This window comes from Rhinocladiella mackenziei, assembly GCF_000835555.1.
Source record: "Rhinocladiella mackenziei CBS 650.93 unplaced genomic scaffold supercont1.2, whole genome shotgun sequence".
NCBI classification, from domain to species: Eukaryota; Fungi; Ascomycota; class Eurotiomycetes; order Chaetothyriales; family Herpotrichiellaceae; genus Rhinocladiella; species Rhinocladiella mackenziei.
In genome coordinates, this window is record NW_013550603.1 from 2,918,105 (window position 1) to 2,930,131 (window position 12,027).

At 51.2% G+C, this 12,027-nt stretch overlaps 3 protein-coding genes across 3 annotated transcripts; all 3 read left to right on the top strand.

Moving 5' to 3' along the window:
- Positions 1 to 2,619: 2,619 nt before the first annotated feature.
- Positions 2,620 to 5,418, top strand: Z518_02831 (uncharacterized protein; the record flags this gene model as incomplete). The annotated part of the gene is made up of 1 exon (XM_013419857.1): positions 2,620 to 5,418. One exon carries the CDS (start codon positions 2,620 to 2,622, stop codon positions 5,416 to 5,418), a length of 2,799 nt encoding a protein of 932 aa, XP_013275311.1.
- Positions 5,419 to 6,124: 706 nt separating this feature from the next.
- Z518_02832 (uncharacterized protein) lies at positions 6,125 to 8,649 on the top strand (the record flags this gene model as incomplete). Its single annotated transcript, XM_013419858.1, has 3 exons — positions 6,125 to 6,442; positions 6,642 to 8,292; positions 8,348 to 8,649. The coding sequence occupies 3 exons, from the start codon at positions 6,125 to 6,127 to the stop codon at positions 8,647 to 8,649; spliced, it is 2,271 nt and encodes a 756-aa protein (XP_013275312.1).
- A 1,323-nt stretch (positions 8,650 to 9,972) lies between these two features.
- Z518_02833 (uncharacterized protein) lies at positions 9,973 to 11,643 on the top strand (the record flags this gene model as incomplete). The annotated part of the gene is made up of 3 exons (XM_013419859.1): positions 9,973 to 10,215; positions 10,276 to 10,492; positions 10,550 to 11,643. The coding sequence occupies 3 exons, from the start codon at positions 9,973 to 9,975 to the stop codon at positions 11,641 to 11,643; spliced, it is 1,554 nt and encodes a 517-aa protein (XP_013275313.1).
- Positions 11,644 to 12,027: the final 384 nt, after the last annotated feature.

The following is a 12,027-nucleotide window of genomic DNA, read 5'->3' on the forward strand; positions in this document are numbered from 1 at the left end:
CCGGAGTGAAGTAGCCGGTCCAAGTAGCAGTGGAAGGCAGCCACCTCCTGCACAAGGAGATTATGGTGATTCAGCGCCTAGTGGCTCTGTTCAACAGAATGGAGAGTCAAAAAGAGAGATAGGGTCGGACCTTCACAACATAAATTCCAGCAAAGCCCACAGTGCGGACCGAGTTTCGAAGAGATCGAGATCTGACAGAGACGTAGGCAAACTTTATGATTTGCGCAATTGGCGTTTGAGGGCATTTTCCTCCTGCTGGCGTCATTGGACGAAACATTTTCCACGGTTTAAGACTCTGAGAAACGCTGTCCATCTGAGAGCGGGAGGCATTACACATTCGGTCTGTCGTCTGGTATCGACTGACCCCGATAGCCAGCGTGCATTCAGATGAGGACATAAGCTAACTCGCCGATCACGTCTCCATTGAAGCTGCCCATCTGCCATGCTCTCATACATTGTCGCATCAATGATTCGATGCGATTGAAATGCCTCAAATTAAATAGTGATACAATCCGCTTGGAGTGGAAAATCGGAAGTGAATGGAGATCATATCATGATAAACCTCAACGAGGTCACGGGTGAAATTTTGCTCACGTCATGAAAATGCCGCGTAAGCTAGATGAATAGAAGGCTGAAACGGATGTCCGAAATCGACGGGCAGGAGGGTCGATATCGGTTGCCATCTGGATCCTGGGGGCTCCGCTTAGGCTTTGTCGGCCAGGCTTGTCACAGTGTATCCTCTTCCAGTTTTAATGTCTCCTTCTCACTCACGTGGACCGTAGGTCCATCATGGGCATTTGGAGATAGAGAAAGAATTCCAAGGACGTTCATCACAGTCTGCTTCATCGAGTTTTTCCTGTACCAATATTCATCTCCGAATTTGGTCCAACATGTTCCACGTCGGCTCTCCGCCTACCCATTCCTACCATCGCAATCACGGAGACTTGGATCACATCTGCCCACCGTACAGATGTCGGAACTCATCGAAGGACTTGCTCTGCGTGGGACCAAAGAAAGGGATTGAACTCTCGAGAACCGGCCAAGCGCCGGGTAGGGATTTGGATGGCGCTGACCGCAATAGTGTCGATAGAGACCGAGATTGGGAGGTCGTCTATATATTTCTTACTCGACGAGCATTGCGGAATAGTCGTCCTTTGCGGTGAAGACGAAGCGTGAACATGGATCTTCGTCACTAGTGACGAGCGGTGGGATAGATGTGCTGTGAGAATCAGATTTCCGGTCTGTGGGCCAAAATGGCGTGTCCAATTCGTGGCCTTTCTCGTACCGTTTATTGGGGAGCATGGTTTCCGCTCCTCCCTCGTACCCAATCTCTTCACTCCTCTCCCAAAGTTTCGTGTCGTTGCGACATAGAAAGGTTGCTCACCGCGCAATGTGCAGATGAGTAGAAAGACATGACAACCAAGCACAAGCAGAAAGCCGAGTTCAAGATTCCGACGGCAGGTTTGTTGGACGAGTTCGGAGAATGAGAGAATCCCGAATTCAAGGGAGAAGATTTTGGGTGAGAGAATAACGAGAGGGACCCGAATGAGATCTCTGTGAATTGCCAGCAACTGACGAGCAGATCATAGCAATTTATTGAGTTCACGGCAATTGAGGGGTCGAGAACAGGAGGGAAAATGATGAAGGGAGATCTGAAACATGTCTTGCATTTTCAAATCTTCCACTCACCTGGTCTAGTGTGTTGTTGTTTTTTATGCCCCTTTGGGGCTGATGCTAAGAGAACGGAGGGTAGGGCGCATCGAGAAATTAGCTGTCACAGCCTTATCAAGTTCAGGAGGTGGGATGAGCTGAATGGTCGATGATGGAGTGACAATGATTCTGTGATACTGATCGATAGGATCCATCGATATTGCTGGTTGTCTGTGATGTTCTCCATAGGCTTGCATGGCAGCCGGCAGAAGAAAAGTACATTGAGTTGAAGGAAAATGGGCGTACCAATCAGACAAGCTGGACACTCACCCTGTCCGTCTCAGGTTTTTCCCACTTTTTCGCTCCATACTGATCATCAACTTACGACTTTACCATCTGTCTGTCTTTCAATCCTTCAATTTCTCATCTACCCCGAATTGCTACTCCCTGTTATTACTGTCTATCCCTCCGTTCTCCTGCCCTAGCACTATCGCCTCTGTCTAACCAATCCGATCCTCGTCACCGATTTGAATCACTCGCAGCCGTCATCTACCCTCAGCCACCTCCCGTTGCTGTCCTCCCACAGCATCTCTTCCGTCCAATTTGTCGCTTTAGCTCCCGTTGCCTCGGAATCGACAATATATCCACTTGACGACGGTGCGAAAGAAAAGGTCAATTCGTTCCCCGAGCCCTGCTTTGCGCACCACCTCTACCATCACCACCACCGTGCGCTGCCCTCGGCGCTGTTACACTTTGCGTCACGCATCCTCCATTTTATTTTCCACGTCTCACGGACTCCACTAGCCTTGACACCTTCCCCCTATTCCGCTGTAACACGCCTAGGGTCGACCATAATACACCGAAGTCCATCACGAATGTTTCGTCCTTTCACTCCCCCCTTTCGCGACCATCGGGCGCAATGAAGAGAAGGACTGTTAAATTTTTGGGAATACTGTGATTCGGTCTATGATGGGGAGGACTACTGAATACACCATCGTTGGTCCGCTCACCGAACCTCCCGGACGTTACCTTCCTTCGGTAGTGAAGTCTTTGCCGGATCGAAAGGATACCCAAGTGGCCTCGCCCAATTTACGAACGCTCTATCGCATCTCTGCCCAAGATTCTAACGGCAGCCATCCGGAGCAACCATCTCATCCTTCCACGGCTCTTCCTACTTCGCCGCATTTACCGCCCACGCCGCCTGGAGCAAGCAATGAAGACACGACACCTCCCGTTGACGAAGCCGCTTCAGATACTGCCATGTTCAGATCAGCGTTGGTAACTCCGATCAACCAGAACAGCCCTCCTACGCCAGATGATACCCCTCCCCGCGAGAGAAATGTCCCATATGTACGTCCCATTTTGGGTACAGCGCCATCGCTAGCTTCCACTCACGCCGAGTCCTTCAAGACTGCTCGAGAAGACAATGTCTCCGAGAACGAATCAGATGCTTATTCACAGCAGTATGAGAATGGGTTTCAGTGGCCATTGTCGTCGGTAAATGAATTTGCTCCCGTCGCACACCGATTACGACATGGTGCGTTGCCGCGATCGCCCTGGGTGAATGGCGACGAGAATCGGCCAATCCCGCGTCAATCTCCCGAACAAGTTTTGTATCAAAGTGCTAGAGCTAACAAGACACATGAGAATGGTGTATCGGTTTATCAGGATAAGTCACCTACCTTTGACGCGAGTCCCCAAGATTTGAGTGCTCGATCTACCCCGGATGATCAATTGAATGAGGAAATCGTCCAAATACATCTTGAAACAGTTCCCCATGACCCAGCTGAGAACGCGAAGTTGTCAGCCCCGTTGTCTAAGCCTGCTGGTCAAAATGGTCTGAGACGTGATCGGAGCCTTCGCGACAGACTTCTCGAGGCTCAGAGTCAAGACCCGTCGGCATCGACCGAGAAATTTGCAAATATTATCGGCTGGAACAATTCTGTCCCCATTGAAGATGATCCGATTGATCATCGCGAGGCAGGACATGAGGACCACCGTCGACTGTCGGGTATCTCGACAGGATCCACTATTGAGGCATTTGTATTTGATCCAAATCCACTTCCTAAAAGAAAGACAACGTTGCGGCATGTGAGCAAGCACGAATCTTTACGGTCTGTCAGCTCACCATTACCGGCTTCCAACCGGAACTCCCTCCATTCCGCTTCAGACTCTCCGCATCGCCTGGTTCACAAGAAGGCGAGACTGAGCAACCAAAATCGGTGGAGTTTCGGCTCAGAGGCTTCGCGGTCACATAGTTTGGCCTCGAGCGCGGTTTTGCCAAAAATGGAGGTCATTCGCGTCGCGGTGATACCGGAGAGAAGCTCCTCGTTAGGATCATCTACTAGTAGCAGCAGCCAGAGACAATGTCTCTCCGCAGAGTCGGGACGAAGCCACTCCCGCAAGACGTCGGATAATCCACCTTCATCCTGGCAACATAAAGGGCCTTTTTCCGAGTCCCTTGATCGGGGTAGACAACCGGTACAGGCACCACCAGCGGTACCTCCCCGAAGTTCGTCGTTTTCTGCGCCAACGTCCGGAACTACTTCGCGAGCCAATTCGATCACTTCCGAACATCTGCGTGTCAAGAGACAACAAGCAGAGAAGGACTTGCGCAAAACTTTAGATCGAATGGGGTCCGAAAGACTGGTTCAAAATCTGCGTGACTGGGGAGCAGAGGATCAGGTCGTCCCCATGGTCAACGGAGGTAGAAAAGTGAATCAGCCTTATGGATCGATGGGACAAATGAGTGCACAAACCTCTCCCCTTCCAGGGACCTTTCTGAGCCATCCCGCAGACAAGGGCGAGGTCACGAACAATGCACTTGGTTTGGTGGTGCCGGGAACGAAGGAATGGGCTGCCCTTCGGCCTCCGTCCATCTTGGAGACGCCCTTTTCACAGCCATCTTTTCAATCCGCATCTCCCGAGATCAATGAAGCCAAGGCCATCAATTATTTTCCTCACAACAACCATTCATTGCAATTGATTGAGCCGTTTCCGGTGCCGGAATCCAAGGCGGTGCGTGAGGTCCAGAAGCAGCAATTACCACAAGATGAGGTTGAGTCCCCCTTACGAAACCCACGACGTCCTCCTGAGCCACCTCAATTCAGAGTAATTCCCCCGACGCCCGGAGACGAGCTCGACCAGCAACTTGGGATTGACGGGGCGCAGGTGCATGGACGATTCCCGGGGTCTTTAAGACGTCCCATGGGGAATCGCCGTCGATCAGAATCCTTCATTAGCTCCATCTCTCGGAATCTGAGCCTCAAAAACGCTCGCAATCTCAAGGCCGATCAGGATCTTGATGGCAAGCTCCATCCGTTCTGGCGCCCTCGTGCATTTTGGGACGATATCGACAATTCTCGCCCTGACATGGAACCAGAGCGCTCTCTCGATCGAGGCATGGTCAACAATTCTCTGGGCCTCCCGCAAGAACGAACAGTGGTTACGGGCCCGGTATCACTGGTCAGGCGTATATCTGAACGACGCCGGCAGAAGAGGGGAATAGTCAAGCAATCGAGCCATGGGAGTCTGGCGAAACTTCGAGCGTCTCGCCGATTGCACAAGTCACCTGGTTTGGGATTACAATTTCATTTGATTGGAATCAGAAATATCCAGGAACGACTCGTTCATGCCAAACAACGAAAGGAAGATGAGAAACGAGAAAAGAGGAGGGCTGATCTCAGGCGGAGTATTGGTGCCAATGTCATTTCACAAGGTGATTCCAGATTTCCAGCAAGCAATACCAGTCTTTTCAGGGATATTTGAGCCTGAGACGCTCCAAGGAGGTAACGATATGATTTTCTTTTTGACAATGCCCTGGCGGCTGAGAAATGTCCTTTGGTGTTGGTGTTTTGGGGAACTTGTTCAAACATTTGAGGATGTGAGCGTGAAGATTATGCACGACCTGACGTCTTGATGATTAATGATATGGACGAATTGACGATATGTACAAAATAGAAGCACGTCCAGGGAATGATGACCGAAATAGCGGTTGTTTTCCGACACCAGGTTGAATTTTCAATCCAGATTTGGTTTTGAGTCTGATGCTTGTGCCTGTGCTTCCGTTTGCTGTCTCTTTCTCAGCTTCTCGAGCCCAACCGAGTCGAGAAAGGGTTCCGGAGCGATACTTGAGTCGAAAACGGTTACTGCACTCTTTCTGTTTAGCGTCTTGCACGTCTTTGGGGAGAAATCATGAGTCATAACGCTCACCTCGCTGGTCTTGACTTGATTGCTGGGCGAAGTGTATGGTGCTCGCAGCGTGACTCGGTGCTAGGGTAGTAGAAGACTCTGTTGACTTTTTCAATGGACCTTTCAACTTCTCCCGTGGCACAAGGTTCGCCATTGGAATCCCTCGCTTGATTCCACTGTTTGGTACAGGCTTGTGTGCTGTCGAGCAAATGTGGATTTGTCGGCACGTTCCCCTCCTCACCCGCAATCGCAGTGCTCTCCGCGTGGAAATTTATCTTATCAGATGACTTGGCACTCTCTGATGCTTGACAACCTCGACTCCCGGACTTGCGATATCGGCGCATGCTGGAAACGGTCAGACCAAGGCCTCGACATTGGTGACGAATTCAAGCTGGCTTCCATATCAACTACAAGTGAAGGTGATGGTCCTGGTGCCGGACTCACCAGTCCACTCCAGGGCTACAAAAGGAATGCCTCCGTTGCAGGTTTTGATAGCTCACCAGCGAGCGTCGAGTCACCAGACCAGAATGGAGACGGGCACGCCCGTGATGGCAGACGGCGCCCGGTAAAAAGAGCTTGTAATGAATGCCGGCAGCAGAAGGTGAGCGAGGCACTTCACCAGCGATATTGCAGCCATGAAGAAAAATTCTTAGTCTCATAAGAGAAAAACCTTTCCCATCTTCGCAGAGAACGGTCTACCCCTCACTCAACACTGTGTCAGGTTGCTGTCGCGCGTCTGTCATCGGAGGATATCCTCAGTGTTGATCCTCAACCATGTTCATGCTGACAAAGCCGTGTAGTTGCGTTGCGATGTCGTACAAGAACCTTTCCAGACTTGCAGCCGCTGCAAACGCCTTTCACTCGAATGCAAGATCGAGGACAATTTCAAGCGCATTGGCAAGAGGTCGCGAAATGCAGAAATGGAGCGCGAGATCATTGAGCTGCGGAAACAGGTGGCACAGCAGCAGGCCGGCAGCATATCCAATGGCAACATAAACTCGCAATCATCGCAGTCGGGGATCGGCACCTTCAGTCAAGATGCGGCTGCGGCAGGGCTTCTTGACCTGAGAGGGGGTGGGTTTGAGAAGAGTCCAGGAAGACCCATATTCAAGCGCTTGGAAGATGTCACTTTGACCCTCGACCGGGTTCAGGAGCTGTTTCAACGGTTCTTCACATATCACCACCCTTTCCTACCCTTTCTCAATCCTGAGAGAACACCGGAAGAATACTTTACCCGGTCGCCTCTACTGTTCTGGACCATCATCATGGTGGGCTCTCGCCACTATCCAGTTGAGCCTAATCTTTTAAATGCTCTTACCGGTCCCATGACCAGACTCGTCTGGTCGACCATTTCCGAGGTCCCGCAAAACTATCACGTTGTCAAGGCCCTCATTTTGTTGTGTGCTTGGCCTCTGCCCACTAGCAGCACCTCCACAGACCCGACGTTCATGCTCTGTGGCATGATGATGCAGATTGCTCTACAAATTGGCTTACATCGTCCTACCCACGCGCAAGATTTCACCCGGTTCCGAGTTGAGCTTCGAGAGGTCGAACTCCAAGACAGGGTCGTGGTCTGGAGTGTGTGCAATATCGTGGCTCAGAGAATATGCACCGCCTACGGGCAGCCTCCTCTCACGATCTATGATTGGACTCTCGGGCCCAAACCAATTGAAACGAATCCGAATTATCAGTTACCGGCGCCCATCTTCAATCGGTTGCTCGTGGAAAAGTTCGTCGACCGAGTTTCCCGGACCTTGTACATGAATACACATGATCCCGTGGGCCTAGCAACGGACGCAGAAAGGCCTACCTACGTATCACTTCTCGCGCACGATCTAGACGAGCTTGAAGATAAGTTACGAAAAGATACCTCCCCAATCACTAAAATCTATCTGAGGGCGGCACGGCTCCACATGATGCTGAGCGCATTCTTCTCTCCTCCGTCACTGCCCTCATATAGGGCGGATATGCTGAAGCTTTATCAGGCCACCACCGATTATCTCGAGATATGTCTCAGCTTAGAATCCACCATGGGCGTCAATTTGCCATCCAATTACTCTCATGGGTTGTCTCTCTCGCATGCGACTAACTACATTTTCCACATGATGTTGGCAGCTGGCTTCTCGCTCCTCAAATTGATGCACAATTTCCTGGGCGAGCATGAATTGGACCTCAAAGGAGCATCTGACCTCCTTTCCAGAACAGTGTGGGCATTGCGAAGTATGAGCGTGGTAGAGAATGACCTTGCGGAGCGACTCTCCGAAGTGTTGGCCCAAGTTTGGAAGAGTGGAAGAGTGCGAGCCGAACCCGACAACAATAGTATTGGAGAAGGCGACGTCGACGACAGTCTGCAGTTGAAAGTCAAATGCCGGATGTCCATGTCGCTGGTATTTGACTCGGTATGGCGATGGCGTCGGAATTTCCATTTCAGGGGTGGAAAGCCATCTGATGGTGAGGAAGACGTATTCGAGTCATTGCGGACCGATTTACTGACGTGGTAATATAGTACGGCAACGCAATGCCAAACTACAACAACTAGACAGCCAGGTCGCCTTGCCGGGTTCAAATATGGACTCCAACTCAGCCATGAATGATCCCATGCTGTCCACTTCTGCCATTGTACCGGGCGTGGCTGGAATGGCGACGGGGATGACCGATGAATTTGGCATGGATCATGGCCAAGCGAGTTATGATGTGTTCGATCCTTTGAACTGGATGCTGGACGGAATTGTGGACTTTCCCTACAACTTCAACAACGTGCAAACAAATGACATGCCGGGCATGGAGTCACTTGGAGGAGGACTGTGAAGCTCCTTGAAAAGCTACCCAATCTCCACTGTGGTGATTTCTCTCTCCATATCGGCGACCGGTAATACTGTCAGGGGTGGAAATTGCAACAGCTTTATCTTTAGATACACTGCATCTGGTGCACAGATATTGGGGTTAGGAGGAATTCTCCACCAGCCGTTACGTTGCGTGGCTCTGGCACTCAGCTTAATGAAGACCACTATTCAGGTCGAGACCAGCATTGTACGCGGGCACTAGGCTGTGTACGACCTATCAACAGGGGGGGTTTTGTGCGAACTGCGCCGAGGCCATCTCCGGCTGCCACATGGCGTTTCCAGCCTCTTGCAACACACCCTGCGCATTACAATCTTTCACACAGGGTCTTTCTCAGATCGGATCTCGATGTGCTGGCTCTGAATCGAGACGATCCGAACTACATCAAGTACATCCTATCCGAGGCCACTCGGCGGTTCTACACAAATTTGAAGTATAATAAATCGTCTGTTCTAAAGCGAGACGTAGGATTGAGCTAGACATGGGATTGATAATGTCGGCCATCCGCGAAACCAATCAACTGTGACCAACACGAATGACTGGATAGAACTCGACACACCTGAACAGCTTATCTTGAACTTGCATCGGAGTGGAGGTCTCGAAGCATCCTGTGTTCGAGAAAAACGATCCGAACCTCAGTCTTCGCCTGCAGCCCTCGCTTCAAGCTTTCTCCAAGCTCGCTCAGCCCTGGCTTCTTTCGCTCTTCCCCGGCCAACTGGCTGGAGATGGTGGGCCGTGATGACCACCGGTATCTCCACCATGCCCAGTTGAGCCCGATGGTCGCACTGGAATTGTGGAAACCGCTTTCACCGAGGCGAGCTCCGACCATTCGGCAAGCCCCTGAATCAGTGAGCCCCGCCAAAAAAAATAATCACCTCGAGCTGTTCGAATCGAAAGAATCAATTCAAGCTTTCGAAGTGGCTTTGGACATTCGCATCCAACCGAGTCGGTCAAATCATGAGGGTCGCGGCGGACTTCCAATACCTGTCGATCGTTGGTTCCTTATCTCGCGCCACGCCGCGACCGCTCTCCTCGATTTGCATTTGTGATGTTCGAACAGCAAATCGAGGCCCCATTGTGTCCAGACACGGTGCACTCTATGATGGTGGCCGCCGATACGTTTAAAAAAAAAAAAAAAAGGTATATTTACCTGAGGAATCCTCTCACGTCCATCTCTAGGTTTGCTTGGAACTCTTCTTCGTCTTGCTGGCGCCCTTCTATTCTTGGCTTGCTATAGCATCGTGCTACCTCGTTCTTCTAGGTATTCTCGACGGCAGAAGGCCTGCAGAAATGGCTTCCTACGAGAAGAAAGGTTACGATGTTGAGTATCAGTATGGGGCGGACGACCAGCACCGCTCCAGCATCGTCCCTGATCAATCGGGCGCCGTCCACGGCGAGTTGTTCGTGACTGGCGATACTCTCTACGCTAAACTCCAGCGTTTGGCAGGACGTTTTAGAATAGAGCAGAGAGGCATCGAACGAGTTCCTGATGATGAAAGGACAGATAAGAGTACTTTCAAAGTCGGCACGATGGTATGAGAAAAAGGACATCCACCGAGTAAATGCGAATCATAGACTAATGTGTCAAAACAGTGGCTGGCGGCCAACATGGTTGTCTCTTCCTTTGCCATCGGCGTCCTTGCGGTTCCCGTCTTCGCGCTGGGTTTTGTCGACTCTCTGCTCACGATCTTGTTCATCAACATCCTTGGTATCATTCCAGTCGCCTTCTTCTCCACCTTTGGGCCTCGATTTGGCATGCGACAGATGATCTTGTCCCGCTTCTGGTTTGGATATTACGGTGTCAAGCTCAGTATGTTTTCTCTCCTCTCTTCTCCTCTCTTACGCGTTCTCCTAACTAATATCTCAGTTGCCATCTTCAACTGCCTCGCCTGCTTGGGCTGGTCCTCCGTGAACGTGATCGTCGGCGCTCAACTTCTACACGCTGTCAACCCTCACGTCCCAGGCTATGCAGGCATTATCATCATTGCAGCCGGCACTTTCCTCATCACGCTCTTCGGCTACAAGGTCGTGCACATGTACGAGATGATCAGCTGGGTCCCCTGCTTTGTCATCTTCCTGATCGTGCTCGGCGAATTTGCTGCTCACGGCTCCTTCGAAAACCTGCCCATGGGTAGCGGTGAGGGAGAAGCCGGCTCGATCTTGTCGTTTGCCGCCTCTGTCTTCGGTTTCGCAACTGGCTGGGCCTCCTATGCAAGCGACTACACCTGTTACCAACCCGTCAACACCCCGCGCACCAAGGTCTTCTTCTACGTGTTCGCAGGACTTTTTTTCCCTCTGTGCTTCACTGAAATGCTCGGCCTGGCCATCGCCACCGCGACCGTCAACTCCCCCGCCTACGCCGACGCCTACGCCAGAGACGCGGTTGGCGGCCTCTTGCACCAAGTCCTCGTCCCCCCCCTAGGCGGCTTCGGCAAATTCTGCCTCGTGATCCTCGCCCTCTCCATCGTCGGCAACAATTGTCCCAATATCTACTCGCTGACATTCTCGTTACAAATTCTCACGCACTACGCGCAGATGATCCCTCGATTTCTCTGGACTCTCGTCGGCACCGTCATCTACTGCGCCATCGCCATCCCCGGTTACTCGCACTTTGAATCCGTGCTCGAGAACTTCATGTTAGTCATCGGCTACTGGCTCGCCATCTATGAGGGTATCTCGCTACCCGAGCATTTCCTCTTCAAGCGCGGTTTCTCCGGCTACTCGCCCGAACACTACGATCAGCCTAAATACCTGCCTCCCTCGATCGCGGCACTCGGCGCGTTCTGCTTCGGTATCCTGGGTGCCGTCATGGGCATGGCGCAAGTCTGGTTCATTGGTCCCATCGGCAAATTAATCGGTATTGGGTACGGTGGTGATATTGGCTTCGAGCTGGCTTTCAGCTTCACCGCCGTCACGTATGTTGTTTTTAGGTATTTCGAGTACCGGTATTTCCATCGATGAAGGGACAAGGGAAGGGGTGAAGAAAAGTGGTGCGTGGGACGACAAGGATGAATGCGGAAGGATTCCCCTGTCCCTTGTACGTGCAAATGAAGTTTTGCAACATTGACGTGTCAGTGATAGATCGAGCTCTCTATCTGTTAGGGAAGGATGCAAAATATGTGATCAATTTTTTATGACTACAATACAAACATTGCGCCACAATCAACCCCCATTCTCTTGTTATTTATGACATCTTGAGACATTTTCCTGTTTGAGCCTAGAAAATAGTGATCTACTTTCTGGGAATCTTGCCTGTATACTGGCGGTATGTTCTCCATGACGCCATTAGAGAGTCATGGGACGAGAATCCAAAAATAATCATTGTGGCAAGTGGCATACAAAATG